The 19,574-nt window shown below is 38.6% G+C and overlaps 1 protein-coding gene across 7 annotated transcripts in view; it reads left to right on the plus strand.

Moving 5' to 3' along the window:
• Positions 1-19,574, plus strand: part of ELF2 (E74 like ETS transcription factor 2) — a 42,341-nt gene that overhangs the window by 7,052 nt on the left and 15,715 nt on the right. For 2 of the 7 annotated variants that reach the window (XM_081959117.1, XM_081959119.1), the window contains exons 2-3: positions 4,355-4,572; positions 5,333-5,498. In XM_081959117.1, coding sequence (XP_081815243.1) covers positions 4,498-4,572; positions 5,333-5,498 — 241 coding nt within the window. In that variant the 5' untranslated portion in view covers positions 4,355-4,497. Of the gene's footprint in view, positions 1-4,354; positions 4,573-5,332; positions 5,499-11,555; positions 11,637-13,157; positions 14,868-14,988; positions 15,907-19,574 lie in introns of those variants that run through there. The other 5 variants (XM_081959118.1, XM_081959121.1, XM_081959120.1 and 2 more) reach the window with 5 other exon arrangements.

Raw genomic sequence — 19,574 nt, forward strand, 5'->3', positions numbered from 1 at the left:
AGGGCTTGGGATGGGGGTGCTGCAGCAATCCTGCCCTTCTTGGATCTCTCAGTGGCTTTTGATGCATTTGCTATGGCATCCTTTTGAGATAGCTTTGGGGGTTGAACATGTTTTGTGGTGTTCTCCTTTCTCTTTTGCTGGTTTCAGTCAGATCTGGGGGAGGGGAAGAGGTTGGGCCTAGGCCCCCTCAGGGATTGGGTCTCTTTCCTTTCTAAGGTAAAGCTAAAGGAGTCTCTGTGGGCTTTACTCTGTTAGTCGTAGCCAACTTTAGGGGATGATGCTCATCTCCATTTCTAAGCTGTTGAGCCAGCATATCTCCAGAGTCATGTGGCCAGCATGACAACATGCCACAGAGCTCAGCATGGGGCAAATAGAGAACTATTGCCTTCCCACCAAAGTGGTATCTATTTATCTACTCATATCTGCATGCTTTTGAAATGCTACCAGTAGGCTAGCAGTTAAAAACCCCTTTTAAGTGTTACATAAGAATGCTGGGCAAGATCATTTGCTAGTATTCTGATACTACTGTTATACATCTTCATCTTTGGTGGATGGGATGTGTCACAGTGCTGACTGAATGCTAAGAGGTTGTGAAGGTCTGGATAGAGAAGAACCAACTTTGATTCAACCCTAGTGAGATAGATTGGCTTTAGGTTTTTGGGGTGGATCTTGTTTTTACAGGTGGTGGTGAGTTCTTTAGTCCTTTATTATTGTCATATCATTTCCAGGTTATCTTGTGCTGCTGATTTCTCTCTGTAAGTAGTTCTGGAGTGCTCCTCGGATCATTGAGGAGTTCTGAGAAATGACATCGAGATGCCCAGAGTGACACTGGTGTAAGATAAAAAGTGAATATGATTGAACGCAAATTCAGCTTTATATCATGTTTATGGAGTGACATCGGTCCTCATTGTTTCTTCCCACTGGCTTCTATAACTTTTTTGCTAAGAATTTTGCAGACAAAATCCTATATGGTTGGAATTAGATGCTGGTTGTGCAGAATTTCAATAAGCTGCTAGGGGCTGAACATTTAAACTCTGAGTTTATAGAAGGACTTCTGTCTTGTTCTTGTCTGTCAGACTAGATTGAGCTAGTTTGACAAAGTACATTAGGGTAGTAGGAAACCACTTGGAGAGAAGGGTTGATGGTTTTGAAAGAGGAGATGGCATGCTACCTCTTCAAAATGCCACCATGGCCAGTCATTATGGACAACTGTTAACCATCACTAGTCTTCCCATTTTATGAAGAGAAAATACATTTCCCAAATCAGAAGAAATGATAGCTTTTATTTATTATACCCTACTTCAAATATATTTATTTCTGGGCACTAAAAAGTATTTCATATAGGAGAATAATCAGGGGAATTAGCACCTTTGTCCTAGAAGAAGCAACTGAATAAATTGGGAATGTTGTGGAGAGATATAAGAGTACTCTAAAATACCTGAATTAATATCATAGACAAATAAGTTACAATATGTTTTCTGTTGTTCCAGAGAGCAGAAATTGAAATGGATTGAAGGAAGACAGTATTTTTAAATATTAAATATTATTTAATGTTTAATTAATATTAAATATTAATTCATAGTGAATTGATTGACTTGTCTGGTAGCCAGTTTTCCTGTATGCAGTGTTAGGGTTAGGGGTAAACATCTGAAGTCTTGACCTATTAATTACAAGCAGTTTATATGCTATCATTATATGAGTTAAAGTTTTCTGAATATTCTTTATTTTACCAGTACTAGTTATATAGTGAAATTTCTTTTCTATGTTTGTAGTGTTTAAGAAGCTAAATGATGCATGTTTAAATGTGTCAGTTACTGTTAGGCTCATTTTAATAAGTAATATTTTGAGTTCTTCCAGTTAGTCAGTTTAATCTATTCTTATTTTGGTTGTTGATGAGTAACAACAAAATAGAAAGTTATTTTTTTCGCCATCTCTGTTTTGACTATGTAACACTTCCAGAGGCTCTCTGAGGAAACAGAGGTAAGCCATCAGGTGTCTTGTGGTGACAGCTACCTAGCTACATCTATGGCAACTGTTCAGTCAGATTCTCTCTTGTACAGAGAAAGTATCTGAAAAGCTTATTTGTTTTCTGTTGATCCCTGGTAGAAAGTACAGTGATGATTGCAAGACTAATTTTTTGAGTATGTATAACATATTTAAAGCTTATTATCTTTCCCTTAGCTTATAGATCAATTTATATACAGTATAGTTGCTAGCCACTAAAGAGGTGTAAATATTATGTGCATGGATTGTTCCATGAACAGAACACTGTTTCAAATGCATATTCAGATCAAAGTATGTGTTTGGTCCATTCTGAGTAGAAGACAATGGGAAACAAGACAAGACCATTGGGCATAGATGAGTGGGAGGAAAAAAGATAGGGTAGGAGCAATCAGCAAATGCAAGCAGCTAACAGGAAAGAAGATAGGGAGAGGATCAGTGGAACTTAGTGGGAATGCCACACTTGAATTCAACCACAGAGAGGTAAGGGAAATAAGAGTGTTTGGAAGATAGATAAGTTGGCATACAGGCTGTTATACAGGCTAGAAGGCGAAGAATGCACTGTGTACTGTTTGTCAGAAATACCAAAGGGATTCAGTTTCACTTTGTCCAGGTCATAAATTGCCTGTAATGGTCTAGGTCTGTGATGGCAAACCTATGGCACGCGGCTGGAAGTGGCACACAGAGCCATCTCTCCGGGAACGTGAGCCATCGCCCGTTGCTCTTCTGGGTTCCAGCGCGCCGGCCATCTGGTCTTCACGTGTGCACGTGTGCCGGAAACCAGAAGAGCAGCCACCCGGCACACCGGGAAGATGATCTTCTGGTTTCCAGCGCCTGCATGCACACCAGCCACCTGATTTTCCGGTTTCTGGTGCACATGTGCATGCAAAGACCAATAGTGTTTTCACACACTATAGGAATTATTGTGAATGATTGTAGCATTCTGTGAGAATAGCTGCTAACATCCTCAGGATCCCGTTGACCAATAGCATTTTACCAGTCACTGACATGGCAAAAGAAAGGCAGGAAATTTGTGTTTTTACTGGCGTTAACAACAAGAAGCAACCATCCTTATAACTGTTTGAAGAGTACATACTTTTAATATTACTATACATGTGCATGTATATGTTGTCTGTATCTGTGTTTCTCTGTGTGTGCATTGAAATCTTGACTCTTCACAACTGCTTGGGCATGTCCATTTATTTTCTTGGCAATATTTTCAGAAATAGTTTCTGAAAGAGAGAGAGTGTAACTGGCCACTGGCCTTGTGATGGGTTGAACGAGAATTCACCAATTCTTTGTTTCTACTCGGTTTCCCAGGACAGATTTAAAACTTTTCCGTTATATGCATATATGTGTGAATTCTTATGTTCGGCACCCCAGAGTTATAGTTTCTACTGATGCGCTCAGAATGTGATGGGGTTAATGATTGAATGCTTTATTATTTCTTTTATTTCTTGTATTTCATTCATAAAATTAATTATTTAATATTACAGTTGGCATTAGAGAATTATTGTGGCAGAAACTATGAATTGAGCTACTTTAGCATTGTATATAAATATATAGCTACAGAAAATGCTTGAGTTCATAACCAATGAATAGTAATATTTTTAAATTTATTTAAATATCTCTAGGTTATTTTTTGAATTTATCTTAGTTTATATAGTTAATTACTTTTGAATAGTAATATAATTTCTGAAAGTAATATTAAAAAGATTTTAAAGTAGCTGAAACTTTAAATAAGGTACATACATTTGTGAATGATGTGTAAAGTTTAACAAACAGATGAGATGGAAAATTAATAATTTTTCAAATACAGATAGTCCTTATGTAGCTATTGCCTCGGTGACTCAGTGGCTAGAATGCAGTATTGCATGTTTATTCTGCTGACTGCCAGCAGTTTCATCCTCTTTGGCTCAAGGATGACTCAGCTTTCCACCCTTCCAAGCTTGGCGGAATTTTTGTTAGGGGCAATATACTAACTCTGTAAACCACTTAGAGAGGACTGTAAAGCACTATGAAGCAACATGTAAGTGTAAGTGCTATTGCCTTGTTTAGTGACCTTTCAGAGAGTGGTGATGCAAATGTAACTTTACGATCAATCATCACTGTAACTTTCACAGATGTGTAAAGTGAAGGAAAGTTGAAGTAAGATTATAAGGACAGTTGTGGCTTCACTTAGTGACCACTTTCCTTAATCAAGTTCCATTTTCAGTTGTGGCCAGTTAACAAGGACTACTTGCAATGCAAATTACACCATTTGGTATTGGTCAATTTTAATGTAACCTTGTATACCTTTTAGAAGCATTAGCATATAAAATACTGACTAACTAATGCTTATGTTTTCTCTCAGGATCTCTTATTCCAGTACTGAGAAGTTGAATTTTGGAAATATTCCCCCTGGCTTGTGGACCTCTTCATACTGCCAACATTGTGGTTCTTGAAAACATTGACATATTTTGCTGTTAGCCTTGCAATACATCCAAGGAATGTACAATGACATCAGCAGTAGTTCACAATGGAAGCTCAAGCCTGGAATTTGACAGCAATGGAGTACAGATTCAAGGCAAGGTCAGAAAATAGGAGAAGCCGTATGTTCTTCATGTAAATTCAAAATGTATTTTGGAAAGAAGATAAAAAAATCAAATGTATGGATAGTAGTAGTTAAGATATTGGGCTAGAACTGTGGGGCAATCTACCCTCAGTCATGGGACAATTACTGCCGTACCACTTAGTCCAGCTAATCTCACAGGCCTCCTTCTGCGGAGAAAAAAATAGAAGACAGAGCACTCTGTATGTTGCCTTGAATTTCCCGGGGAGAGGTAGGATATAAATCTAAAAACAATTCAATGAAAAACCAAAAATCTCGAATAAATTTGATTATATCACTGAAATTAAAGAATTCTCTCTTGGCCCAACCCACCTTACAGGGTTGTTGTGGGGAAAAGAAGAGACAGGAATATGTTCATCAACAGGAGTTGACCAAAATGTATTTTTAAATAATAATATAAAAATATTAATAGTATAAATTTGAACCATGCTATTTTTTTCTATTCTGATTATTCTTTTACTAATGTACCAAGTCACTTCCAAGTTATGAAAATAAAATGCTAGTACATTTTAAATTATATGTTTTTCCAAAACTTGGTACACATCTGGTGAGAAATTAATAATGCTTGCATGTTTTTTACACTGATGTATTTTCTCAAATTCATATCTTATATCTAGACAGATTTGTAAAATTATATTAAAGACATAGCTTTACAAATAGAAAATATTGCTTGGATTAAGATGTTGATATTATACACATCTTTCTCACTGTGTTCCATAGGAGAATGAACCAGTTTCTGAATATCCAGCAGTGATTGTAGAGCCAATACCATGCGCCAGAATAGAACAAGGATATGCTGCACAGATTTTTGTTTATGATGATGAAACTTACCTGCTACAAGATGTTGCAGAAGAACAAGAAATCGAGACGGAAACTGTGAAAACAGGTAGATCTTTAAATACTTTGCCACAAATGAAAGACTTATTTGGTCTATTTAACATTTTAATTACCGATTAAAATCTGCCCTGTTCCATTTAATAGGAGCAATAAGTAAAAACAAGTTCACTGTTATACGTATATGATGCATCACATACCAGCTTAATTATTTCCTGGGTGATTTTTCAGTTTGTATTCCAAAATATAGATAGCTTCTGCTGAGATACTTGCTGTTTTTGTTTCAGTAATAGCATTTTGCAAAAACTAAATATATTATAGCCTATCCTAATTTATTTGGATGCAAAATTATGTTGGTGTTTTAACATGCTAGTTACTTTGTATTCTTAGGTAGTATGATAGGTAATATGAAATATTATCTTTTTTAAACAATACACAAAGTCCTCGACTTACAGCAGTTCATTTAGTGAATGTTCGAAGTTACAGTGGCACTGAAAATAGTGACTTATGACCATTTTTCGCACTTATGACCCTTGCAAATTCCAGTGGCCACGTGATTTACTTTCAGATGCTTGGCAACTGACTCTTATTTATGATGGTTGCAGTGTTCAGGAGTCATTTTGCAACCTTCTAACAAGCAAAGCCAATGGAGAAGCCAAATTAATTTAACATTTTACTAATTTAACAACTGCAGTGATTCGTTAACAAATGTAGCAAGAAAAGTCGTAAAATGGGACAAATCCACTTAACAAATTTTCCACTTAACAACATAAATTTTGGGCTCAATTGTGGTTGTAAGTTGACCACATTTAGGACCAGAATTTCTATTGTTTAGCAAGGCGACTGTAAAGTGAGTCACACCCAGTTTTGCGAACTTTTTTGCCACTGCAGTTGTTAAGTGAATTAAATGGTTGTTAAGAAAATCCAGCTTTCCCATTGATTTTGCTTGTCAGAAACCAGCTGAGAAGGTTGAAGATAGTGATCATATGATCTCAGGATGCTGCAGCCATCATAAATCAGTGGTGGGTTGCAGGCGGTACGTCCCGGTATGGGCGTACCGGAGCCTGCCTGGAGCACCGGATACCGTTCTGGTACGGTGCTCTGGAGGGCCCCCCTGAGCTCCTTACCAGTCTTTTAAGTCTTCTGCGCTTCTGCGCACGGTGTGTCCAGCGCCTGTACAATGCTTCGCTGAGCAGCTGGAGCATCGCGGAGGCGCTAAGACGCATGTGCGTCCATGTGGACGCCGCCAGGCCCATTCCTACCGTACTAGTTGGAATGGGATCCGGAACCCACCACTGTCATAAATGTATGCTGGCTGCTGAAATTTTGACTGTTAGGGTTAGGGATTCTATCAAAAGACTGGTGATGCTGTGACAGTCATAAGTGCAAGCACCGGTCATAAATCACTATTTCAGTGTTGTTGTAACTTTGAATGGTTACTTAACAAATAGTTCAGGACTATGTGCGAGTCGTAGTCTGCATTTTCATAAAGAAAAGCTGTAATTTCAAGATTTGTTAGACCCCTTTATTTAGTTTTTGCTCTGTGTAAGCAAACCTTAAAGGAAGGTATTAGTCAATTAATGTATTGCTTTAAAAATATCATTACTACTTATGGTTCAAACAAATTATGATTAATTGAGGGTACATCTTGCAGGAAGTAACAAATTATAGTTTATAGATGAATACTAACTAGGTTCACATCTCATACTGAATTGTACTACACACTACAGTAGTCAAAATCCATCATATTATATGACAGTGATGGCGAACCTATGGCACGCGTGCCACAAGTGGCACGCAGAGCCATTTGTCAGGGCACGTGAAGCGCTGCCTTGTCAGCTGCCCAGCGCGCATGTGCGCGCTGGCCAGCTGAATTCACCTTTTTAAAAGGTATTTTTCGCCTTCCCCAGGCTCCAGAGGCTTTATAGGAGCCTGGGGAGGGTGAAAAGAGCCTCCCCCCCCCAGAGGTTTCAGGGACTGTCCGGAGGCTTCCCTGAAGCCTTCAGGGACTGTCCGGAGGCTTCCCTGAAGCCTTCGGAATGCTTAAAACCACCCTCTGAGCAAACCGGAAGTGACTTCCGGGTTGCTCGGAGGGTCGTTTTAAGTGTTCCGAAGGCTTCAGGGACCGTCCGGAGGCTTCCCTGAAGCCTTCAGAGCGCTTAAAACGACCCTCCGAGCAAACCGGAAGTGACTGAAGCCTCCGGAGGGCCTCCGGGGGGCGGGGAGGCTCTTTTCGCCCTCTCCAGGCTCCTATAAAGCCTCTGGAGCCTGGGGAGGGTGAAAAAAGCATGTAAAAATGGGGGGGTTGCGCGTTGTGCACGCATGCGCACTGGAGGGTTGCGCGTTGCATTATGGGTGCGGCACGCCCGCACACGACCCCCCTGCGCTCCCCCCACCAAAAAAGGTTCGCCATCGCTGTTATATGACAATAAAACGTCAATTTAATATGGGTGAAGGTATCCTTTATATCTGAAAAGATGTCAAATTACATCATTTACACAATTGTACCACTGCATATCTGGCATCCATTTATAATCCAGATATAATGGACAAACCCCCAGTTTAATGGACAGTCTTATTAATGGAGAAGTCTGAACAAAAAAGTTTTCCTTTGCTGAGGTCCTTTAAACTGAGGTGTAATAAATTAAGGCTTTACGGTACACCACTGAGAGGTCTACATGTATCTGTGAATTTGTTAACTTTAGCATGAATAGCTGGTGAAAGCACAAAACAAACCATTAAATGAACTGTAAAGTTAAATAAACATTAAATATACTGTACAGGTAGTCCTTGACTTACAACCACAATTGAGCCAAAAATGTATGTTATTCAGTGAAACATGTATTAAGTGAGTTTTGTCCACTTTATGACCTTGCTTGCCACAGTTGTTAAGTGAATCACGGCAATTGTTAATTTAGTAATCTGGTTGTTAAGTGAATCTGGCTTTCCCATTGATCTTGCTTGCCAGAAGGTCACAAAAGATGATCGATCACATGACCTTGGGACATAGCAATGGTCAAAAATACAAACCAGTTGCCAAGTGTCCGAATTTTGATCACATGATCCTAGGGCTATTGCAAAGATTGTAACTTTGAAAAACAGTCATAAGTCATATTTTTCAGTGCCACTGTAATTTTGAATGATCACTAAACAAAGTTGTGAGTCAAAGATTACTGTATAATTTAACAGAATAATGTCAGATTTTGTTGCAAATATTGCAATTATTTTTCATTAGTTAGATCAATTTGGTAGCTATGCAAATGCTAAGCTGATATAAAAAAAATCAGATTTAACAGATGTTTACAGTGTGACTGTAACCTTGACTTATGACCACAATTGAGCCCCAAATTTCCATTGCTAAACAAAACGTTTGTTAAGTGATTTTTGCCCCATTTTATGCCCTTATTGCTAGAGGTATATTGCTAGAGTTATTAAGTGAATCCCCGCAGTTGTTAAGTTGCTAACATGATTGTTAAATGAATCTGGCTTCCCCATTGACTTTGCTTATCAGAAGATCACAAAAAGTGATCACATGATTCCGAGTCACTAAAATCATATCATAAATACATGTCAGTTGCCAAGCATCCGAATTTTAATCACATGATCATGGTGATGCTGCAACGGTTGTTAAGTATAAAAAACTGTCATAAGTCACTTTTTTAGCGTAATTGTAACTTTGAGCAGTCACTAAGCGAATGGTTGTAAGTCAAGGATTATCTGTAACTACTCCCTACCCAATGGCATGTTAAATTGAGGCTGTACTGAATTTTATGCAGAAGAAAGCTATAATGCAATTTATGGAAATTTATTTTTTGTGATTCTAGTTAAAATATATGAAGAGATTTATAAGAGGTTTGTCTGGCTTGTAAAGCAAATATTGTGATTTAATATGGTGAGATTGTATATGGACATTAATGGGATCTGTGCTAATTCAATATATATTTTTAAAAAGTTTCCTTTAAGGGTTAGCAACTCGGGGGGTAATATAAAAAAATCTTCATGAAAGATCAAACGTCCAATATTGCTTTTTATAAGTATAGTATATTTATATTCCAAAGCCCTAAAATGTACTTCTGCTATTTACGGAGACCAGTAATTATGTAATTAGAGCTTAAAGTTCACAAAAAGCCTTGGATTTTAAAATACTGAGGTAAAATAAGTGATGGCTCAACAATTAAAGCAATTAAAGACTGACTTTATCAACTGGAAAGCTGAGAGCCCGAGTTTTAGACCCAAGCACTGCTTGGTGAACTTCTGTTACTTGTCCCAGCTCCTGCTCACCTAGCAGTTCAAAAGCATGCAAATGCAAGTAGATAAATAGGTACCAGTTTGGTGTGAAGGTAACAACATTCCGTGCGCCTTGTTGTACAGTCAGGCTGGTCACATGACTATAGAAGCGTCTTCTGATAATGGTTAAGAAATGGAGCTGAACACTGCCCCTAGAGTCGATCGTGACTGGACAGAGGAAACCTTTAACTTTGTAAATAATCCCTTAGTGTAAGATTTTGTATTGAGTAATTGTATAAACTATATATTCAAGATACTTTGGGGTTTTTTCAAATATCACTGTTGTGTGTCACAGTGAAAAATTCTTACGAAATACAGTAATCAGTATTTATATACAAAAATTACTTGAAGAACAACAATCCTTTGGGACATGAACAAAAGCAGAAAGTGTGAAAGTGATTAAAGTCTTATCAGTAATAGGAAGCAGTTACCAGCCAGCTAATTAAAGGCACATATCTGAGCTCATTAACTTGGTGTTAGCATTTGGGGGGGAAGATCTTTGCTCCCCCAAAAGGCAGCTCAGTAAGTGATTGTTTAAGCAATCTTGGCATTCTGTGTGTGAATAAAACAAGAAACAAGAAAAAATGCATCAGACCCAGGACAATGCATAATAACTGACTGTAATAGTGAACATGTGACTGCGACAGAGATGCTGCAAAGGTCGTGAACACACTTCTTGGTTGCAAAATTACTTTTTCAGCACCTTTGTACCTTCAAACAGTCATTGCATGAAGCAATCAGTAAGCAATGTTTATTTAGCAGCACATCCCCAAAGTTTTGTTGGTGTTAGTAAGAATAAATAATGTTGACTTTTAAGATTAAGTTTAGGTTTTAGATAGAAGCAACAGTTTATATTAATTACAGAATCTTTTAGTTAGCTAAAAATTAGATAGCATTGTGATGTATTAAAAAGATATTTCAATTAAGATAACTTAGAATTTCATCTTGAGATTCTTTGAACAAAATTCTTGTAAATATATGTATAGGGATTAATGCTATTGACTTATAAAGCTTTATACATATTCGTGTCTTCTTTAGTATAGGAATTGTCAACATTTATTTTGCATGATCCCTTAGATTTGATATAATCCCATCATGAATAAAACCAAAAAGTACTGTAAATAAACAGTACTTCCTGTTTTAATACTTTAGTACTTTATTTTACTGTGTGAAAATAGCATTTATAGAAGTGTTTTTTAGTGAATTGGATCCCGAATTCCTTTATAAGATAAATAGTTTTATTGATTTCTCCTTCCTCTTATTCTGTAGAAGAGAGCTTTCCTAAAACTATAGAGACAATAGTACAGGGAAGGTGGTACAGACCCCTGGATAAAAATGAATGACCAAAAATTGTCTCCTATTTTGCTCCAATGAGCTATTTTCATTTCATCATGTACCTTCAACAACGCAAGATGCCATCTCTTCAAAATAGGGACAAGATGGACCCAACCTACTATACTGCACCATGAGCAGTGTGTTCTAAGAAATATACATTTGAAATATTAATTTCTATGTAAACAATTTATTCAGGACTAAAACTGACATATGTTATTTTTAAGCACACTTTAATAAGAAAAAATTGGTTTGATGTTTGAAGAACTTCATATAAAATGGAATTGTTAAAAGTTTCCACTAATTCTTTCAGAATTTGTTATTTTCAGGACACCATGGACAGGTGTTTTTAATCTGATGATAGTATTAAACATTTGTCTCCTTTTCTACGTTCTTTATATTGCATCAAAAACCCTCCCTGTGGCACAAATAAAAGTTTTCTTTTAACTTTAAGATATTGTTGCCACAGGGAGGTAGAAGACCTTGATGAAAACACGGATAATTAAAAAGATCCTCCTTGATTTAGCTTATGGGAGGGGAAAAACTGCTCTGGAACAGTGTTGGTATGTATGTTTTTTTCCTAGTTGTCTATAACCATAGATATTTAGAAAAACTATTCCCATTAATAAGAAATTCTCAGGTATATTCTAAAACAAGTCCCCCCCCCCCCCCCCCGGGGCTGCTTACTACTTAAAAATATTACGGAAAGAAATCCTGTAACTACGCCACATTGCATTTTCTTATTATGAATGACCTAAACATAAATTTAGCATTCTTCCTCTGGATTTTTCAACTTGTTAAAATTAACTATATTTGTACTTTATGTAAATTATTTTTCTAAATATTACATTTGATTCCAAATCATAAAAGTTATTTTGTAAAATAGCAATATTGTAATACTACAATGTTTTATCATTGATGTTTAATGCCAATATTCAAAACGTTTTCCTACTATATATATAAAAATGACTATGCTTTAAAATTTGTTAATACAGATTCATTTATATGATGAATCTATCTAAAAGTATGATTTAATCTGAGTTTTAATTTTTCAGTTACATCTGACAGGTAGCTTTAATAAGGAATTCTTATTCGGTGGCAATGAAAAATTGAGTGTTTTTAGCAATGCTGCTTTCCTTGTCTTGAGTTCAGAAGCCAAGCAAGTTCTTGTCTGATTAGCCTTGGATGGAGAACCTTTGGTGAACATTACGGCTGTAACAGACTGGGAAGTGAAAAAACTATTTTATTAGAAACCAGTGAAAAACCACTTCTGTATTTTTGCCACAAAAACCCATGTGGGTATGCCCATGTAGTCACTATGCTTGATTTGAAAGAGACCCCATACAAAAGGTTTTGTAAAGCATTGAGCTTGAGTATGCCTCTCTTTTTTCCTATGCACTTCAGTAAGAGAAAAAAAAAAGTCAAGGCTGAGTTGAACTTGCTGGTTCTTGCTTAATAGGAAGCTTGTTTAAAATAAAACTAGCCAGTAAAATGAGTCAACGTGAATTCTGGAATTGTTTGGTTGTTAATTTAACATATGAGAATGTTAAACCATGCTTAGTATTTTATATTACTGAAAAAGAAATGACCAACCCTCTTCCCCAAATCCTAGTTTACCCCTTTCAGCAGTATCTTGCAACAAGTGAGGCCATCACACCAACGCTACAATTAAGATTTGTGTCAAACATCTAACGAAGTAGGCAAATTGTGGCATCACACAAATGTGATGTCTTTTGCTACTTTTGCCTCTTTGCAGATACCTATCCTTGCTTTTTGCACAAAAGGGGATACAATGGAGAAAAATACTCAAGTTCATTGCTTTTCATGGGCCTAAGTATTGCGTTTTAAAAGTTACATGCAAAGTTAGAGTAGCCAAGGCAACTCCAGGAAATAAATCTTTTGATTTAAGCATTTAGTATTTGTACTTAGTCCGGAATTGTTGAAATAAAATTGCTTTGAAAAACAGCTAAATTAAAGCTGCAATTGAGTACTTGTGTAATTGAGAGTGCAAGTCCCATTGGAGTAGATTTGCATGGAATTCAAAAGCATTCTTATTCTGAACATCTAATTTTTTTTCTAAGTCAGTTGTGTGGAATAACATGCATGTTCAAAAGTGACTTTAAGTGTAATCAGTGGGGTACCTGCAAAAATACACGTGTGGACACCTTTTGGTGACTCACTGGCTCCAAAGTATTCAAACTGAGTAGAAGCAGCTATCTTCTTTTTCAGTCAGTAGCCTTTTAATGTACATAACTGAACAGTAAAAAAAGTAGTAAAATACTATAAAGGAAAATATTTGATGTAAGAGTCTTGTTAATTCTTGTAAGGCTTCTGGCAGTAATATTAAGGAAAAATGCATTAAAGCAAATATAACTTGGGGGGTGGATTCATGTTAAACCATAAATTGGAAGAGTCAGCAGTAGGAAAACGTGTGACCGATATGTTTGCAACCTGTGTATACTATACTGTTTACAATATCATGTTATGGGCTGTACTGTACTAGTGGCTGAATTTGAGAAACGGTTCCACAGTAATTCTTGAATGCAATTCCATAATATTTCACTTCATCTCATCAATTTTGTGTCATAGGTAAAAGGACATGTAAGAAAATATGCAAATGATTTGCATGACATGCAGATTGTCTGCTGATGTGGACAAAAGCTTGGCAGAAACTGTTGTCAACAATGGAGAGATTAAACACTTAGTGGATGAAGGGTGCTTAAAAATAAGTGGAATAACACAACCACCTTGAAAATTGCTCCTTGTACTTGACAGTTTGTAATACTGTATTGTAACTCTTCCTCCTCCTCACGGGTACACTACCATTGCTCACATCATGGGTCTAAGAAACATCAGTTCTTGGGAAAAAAAGATTTCTGCGTCGTGGTAAGCTTGCAGAACCGTGCGACTCAATAAGACAAAATAGTGCACGGCACTTTCATGGTAACTCTGAATTCACAGCCTGCAGGCTTTAACAGAACTCGGACTGTTTCAGGATTCCAGAACTCGGGACAACGTGGGGTGCAAGCTTGAACAACTGCCGACGATGCGAGCCAGGTGCCGCCTTGCAAAGAGACTGGAAGGAGCAGGAGGCAACCGTGCCAAAGAAGCTGCGTCCACGCCGAATAAAGAATGAAAAGTTGGCTCTTCGTCTATGGCCACGTCGTCCTCCTTTCTCCATCCATGAAGATGCGAAAAGTAAAGGAGAAGCGAGCCGCTCCAAGCGTTGCGCTCCGCCGGACCTCCTAAAAATGGGAAGCTCAGCCGGGCAGCCTCGGGAGCAGGTGGATCCCTTCCCGCGGCGGTGAGCGGAGGAGGCCGAAAGGCTGGCGGGCTGTCTCCTCTTTCGCCTGCCTGACCCGCCGCGCTCGTTCCCCGCTTCTGGCTCCGGAGGGGAGGGCGCGAGCTGAGCGCCCGCCCGACACTTCCTGTCTGCGAGGCTGGCGGCGGAAGGATCGCGTGCGCCCTGCCTGAGAGGAAGCGCTTTTCCGCGGGCCTTTGCTTGCCGCTCCACGCGGGAGGGTGAGAAACGAGCCGAGCGCTGGCTTCGGCGTGGCTGGCCGGGAGCGAGCGTGCAGAGGAGGCTCCGGCCGAGCGAGGCCCCCGGCGACTCTGGTGTGGCGGCGGAAGCGCGCGCCCGTCGTCTAAGCGGGGCTGCGCGCCGGAGCGCGCGCCCCCGAGCGCCAGGAAGCCCCTGCGGGTCAATGCGAAGCCGCCGCCGCCGCTCGCTCCAGCGGCATAAACATGGCGACTTCCCTGCATGAGGGGCCCACGAATCAGCTCGATCTGCTCATCCGCGCCGGTAAGCGGCGACGTGATCCGGCGGGGCTCTCCGGCGGGGAGGGCGGCCTAAAAGAAAGAAGCGGCGAAGGGTGGACCAGGCGAGAGGGAGGTTGCGCACGCTGCTCGCGGGCTCTTCTCGGGGGCGGCACTAGCGCCGGAGTAATGGAGGGAGGACGAATCCAGGAAGTGATCACCTTGGCGTGCTGTCCGCGTTAGCAACCTGACCGCGCTGCGCCCGCAATGTGGGGCTTTGCGTCCGTGCGCGTTTGGGCGCCGCCGCTGCTGTCGGGGCAAAGCAAGGGAGAGCGTATAGGTTGCCGCTGCTTCTGCTGCTGGCTTTCGAGCCTGAACCAGGAAGAGCAGCGCTTGCAATCTCGCACCCGCCATCCGCTCCAGGCTGCTCAGGAATGGGAAGGCGCCTTCCTTGCAGCATCTCCTGGGCGGAAGCCTCTCTCCACCTCCTCCTCCCGTGTATGATTAAGAGGCGCTGCCAGCGGGCTTCGGAGACTTCGAAGTCTTCCTCGCCCTGGTCCTGCCCGCTTGCTAAACTTTTGTTTCTCACGGCGAGGATGTGGGAACCGCCTGAGGCCACGAGGTGTCGGGGGCAACAGGTAGCGGTCCCGGGAGTCCGGCTCTCTGGGGGGAGGGGTGCCATTATCTTTTATTGAGGAGACCGAATCCATTCCCCCCCCTTCTCCCCCCCCCCAAAAAAATAGCGGAAGCGCGGAGCTCCCTCAGGAGCCCGTGTACGCTGGGTGAGGGGAGGGAGAGACGGGCTCGTCGGCCAATCGTCTGTCAAGGATGTTCGAAATCTGAACGCTGAAGTCTTAGTTGGGCGGGGCTGTTCTCCTTCAGGCCAATAGGCAAGGAGGAAGAGTTGAGTGGCGGCTCTCCTGTGCGCTGACAATGCAAGCACGGAATTGGAGGGAAGAGGAAGGATTGTAAATACGGAAGTGAGGGCGGGGCTGGTGTGAGTGAAGCGGGATAGAGGCGGAGAATTGAAGCGGCTTTCTAGCCATCGTAATTATTCTATGTGCAGATTAAAACGATGTAGCTCGGTAACCTATGTTGATCCATCCTTGAACAGTTTTTAAAAAATATGTTGGTTTCGTTCAGCAGAGAATAAACTTTAATGGCTGTTATTCCATTCTTTTCTGTCTCTTTTTAATTTTTTGAAGTTAGGCTTTTCGATTGTATCCCCATGCATATGAATTAAAGTTGATATTAGGCTTTCTTTTCTTGCCTGGGGGGGGGGGTTGAGTTGTTTGTGAGCTTCTACAGGCTAAAATATTTCTGATGAATCCAGCTCCAAAATGTTTGTACTGCTTTTAAAAGACCAGTGCAAAAGGAATATTGTAATTAGGTGTTTTTTTTTGTCTGGGGCTTATACATGACTGCCTCCTGCCTGATGCCAAGAACAAAATAAGAGTGCATGGCTTATAGGAATGGTATATAATGCCAATCCTCTCATTAAAAAAAAATCTGCACAGCAAAACCACCTACTGCAATAGAAATTGGTATTAAATACCTGTTATTTTACTTCGATTGAGTTCCTAAGGATGACTTAATTCATTGGCTGATTTATTGCAATATTATTAAAACTTTATAAATACTCGAATTACTAGAGAGAAAGTATATATTGAAACATACAGTTAAGAACTAGAGGGCAAGGAGAGCCAGTGTACTACAGTAGTTAAGGTATCATCAAACTAAGCTGAAGTCTGTCCTATGCCATGGAAATTCATTGGTTGACTGGCCTCATTCTTTCTCAGTTAAGAATTCTTTTGAGTGGATAACTGAAGGGAGAGTCCCGCCTTGCCTATCAAGTCCTGGATAAAAGGCAGCATATAAATTTTAGAAGAGAAGCTTTGCAGAAGTGGTTGCCCATAATATAAATGTTTTCCATGTGCAATTAAAGAAAATGATAGAAATGTATCCAAAACCAACTTGATAGTAAAAAGACTGGTTTTTCATTGAATGGATATAAGAAATAGATGGAATAAGGAATAAAAAATAAGAGTAATAACAAAAGGAGAAGGAAGAGAGCCTGGGTGAAATAAAACATTAAAAAACCCAGGAAAACTGAATAGTTTGGGAGAGGTGTAGACTGGCTACAAAATAATGATGTCAGAAACAGGTAAAATAATTTTGTAAAACTGAATTTTAATACTGATTTCAAAGGCTATTTGAATGCTTATAATTATTTCAGTGTATATAATGCTCCATTTTAACATCTTTAATTTATTAATCATGAACAAGAAACATTAAAATATGAATTTAATTGAATTCATATTTTCTTGCTCATTATTCTTAAGATTTTAAAGCTGTGGTTATAATTATTTTAGAAGAGTTATTTCCCATTTCAAATGGGTATGTGCACTGACATGAATTTCTTTTTCCATGACAAGCAAGTAATGTTATATTAATTTGTTTTTTTTTTCTAATTTTCATAATTGCTTTTCCTATATGTTGCAAATGGAGCATTGAATGCAAACATCCAGTTCCAACAAAGCAGCTAGTGAATTAGACATAACTGCATGCCACTGGTCTTTAGAAAACTCATGGTGGGGTAGATACAGTCAAGATGCTTGGAAGAGGGTCTTGTACTACTCTGACATTTAATATATTTTAGGCCTGGAGTTTGAATTTCTATTATCTTTTTCGGTACAAATCCTAGTACTTAGTAGGATTTGTAGCTATTAATCCTAGTACCTACTCCTGATCCTAGTACTTCAGCATTGATACATTTATTTAACATTTTTAGTCTTATCCAATTCACAGACCTGGAGTCATGTCCAAAAGAATAAACATAAAGAATAAAAACAGAAAAACAATATAATTAATAGAAATCCTTGAAATCCTTAAAACACAGTAGAATTGTGTTATTTTAACAGTTTTATAGAATTCATGAAATAAGGGAATGATTAAACCTCCAGAGGAAAGAATTTGCAAAATACAGGTGTTTGTGTCAGAGAGCCCCCCAGTCCATGTTTCCCTCACCATAAGTATGGATTTCTATATATTTTTTCCTGTTTGTGTTTTCAGGAACTATAGTTCCTTTTGTATTCTTTCCCCTGTAAAATCCCTCTTTTCTGAGCCTTGTGAAAAAAAACTTAGGGCACACATAAGTTACAAATGTTGCCTTAATTAAAAGTTTATAATACAACAAGGTAGGGTTACTGTATTAGAAACCCCCTGGTACTTGTCCATGCCCGCCTGGTACTGATCATTGGAAACTGATCCGTTCAAGTGGTAGGCAAGCACCCAAAGCTTTATTTGTGCATGTGCGGGATTAGTTTGCACATGCAAAAGCATCTCCCTGCCACCGCCACTACTGTCCATGGAGCGAAAAAAGGTAGGGACCACTGCTGCAAGGTATTTCATATCCATTTTCTACCAAATATATCTATTAAACTTGAAAGATAGCTGGATAACATAATCGAGTCATTAAAAGAAGGAAAAAATGAGGGATTGTGAGTGAAAAAATACATTAAGACAATACAGGAATGCCTCACTTAGTGATTGCCACATTTAGCAACTATTTGCAGTCTTGGCAGCGTTAACTTTATAATCAGTCCTCACATGTACAACCTTCCTAGGTCTGTTAAACAAAGAAAAATCAAATTAAAATCATGTTTCACTGCTTTGCTTAATGACCAGGTTACCAGTCACAATTTGGTCACTAAACAAGGATTATGTTTAATGTGAATTGTACATAGATTATATGTCAAAATATACACTCTAAAGCCCTAACTTTGGATGTAGTAAAATTTCATGTATTGTAGCCTAGACAGGATGTCCAGATAGATTTGAATTCTACATCAGATTTATTTTATCTAGAGTCTAGACATTGAAGCAAATTCCTACAATTTGATTAGCACATAAATGCTTGAAGCTGTATACCAATGCCAATTCAACATATTTCGAATATATGTATTATTGATGAAATTTAATATAAATTATTCAGGATTAAAACTTCAAAATTTGTTCCATTCTGTGGTGTATTATTTACAATATTGTTGAACTTTATAATATATGGAGAAAGGATCAAATCTATATTTCTGCCATTTTTTGGAAAAAGTCCTCATTTTAGTGATCAAGAGTCAAATGATATATCACTGATAAAACATAGCAGTTCCCTCTATATATACTATTATGTACTAAATTTAAATTTAATATTCAGTTGTGCTAACAAAAGTTCAGTATTAGGTTGTATAAGATTTTCAATTTTGGTCAAAACTCTTGCTTTCTTATTGAGTGTTTGTTTCAACAAACATTCTTAATGATAGCATTAAGAAATTGCTCAAGGAGGCTCAGAGCAACTTGCTTAGATTCCATGATTCTATTGTTAATAGGACAAAGTTTAGATCTTTTAATCCTCAATATTCCTCTGTTTCCATAATTCTTTTGTTTGAAACTAGAGGAACCAATTTAAGAGTAAACTAGCATACTCTTATTTGGTTCCTCTAGTTTCAAACAAAAGAATTATGGAAACAAAGAGGAATATTGGGGGAAGGGGATAAATTGGTTATTTTTGGATTCATGTGTAGTTGTGCGAGTGTTGAATTGTATCAGCAATAGCAATGGAGATAACAGTATCAAAGTTTTAAAAACATGTTTTAAAAGTTTTAAAAACGTCAAATATATTCAGATTATATTTGTGCTTTCTTGTTCCCCTTATTCAAATATACAGGGAGACCTCACGGTAGTATGCAGTAATTAAAAC

This window comes from Natrix helvetica, assembly GCF_964273705.1.
Source record: "Natrix helvetica genome assembly, chromosome: 7".
NCBI classification, from domain to species: Eukaryota; Metazoa; Chordata; class Lepidosauria; order Squamata; family Natricidae; genus Natrix; species Natrix helvetica.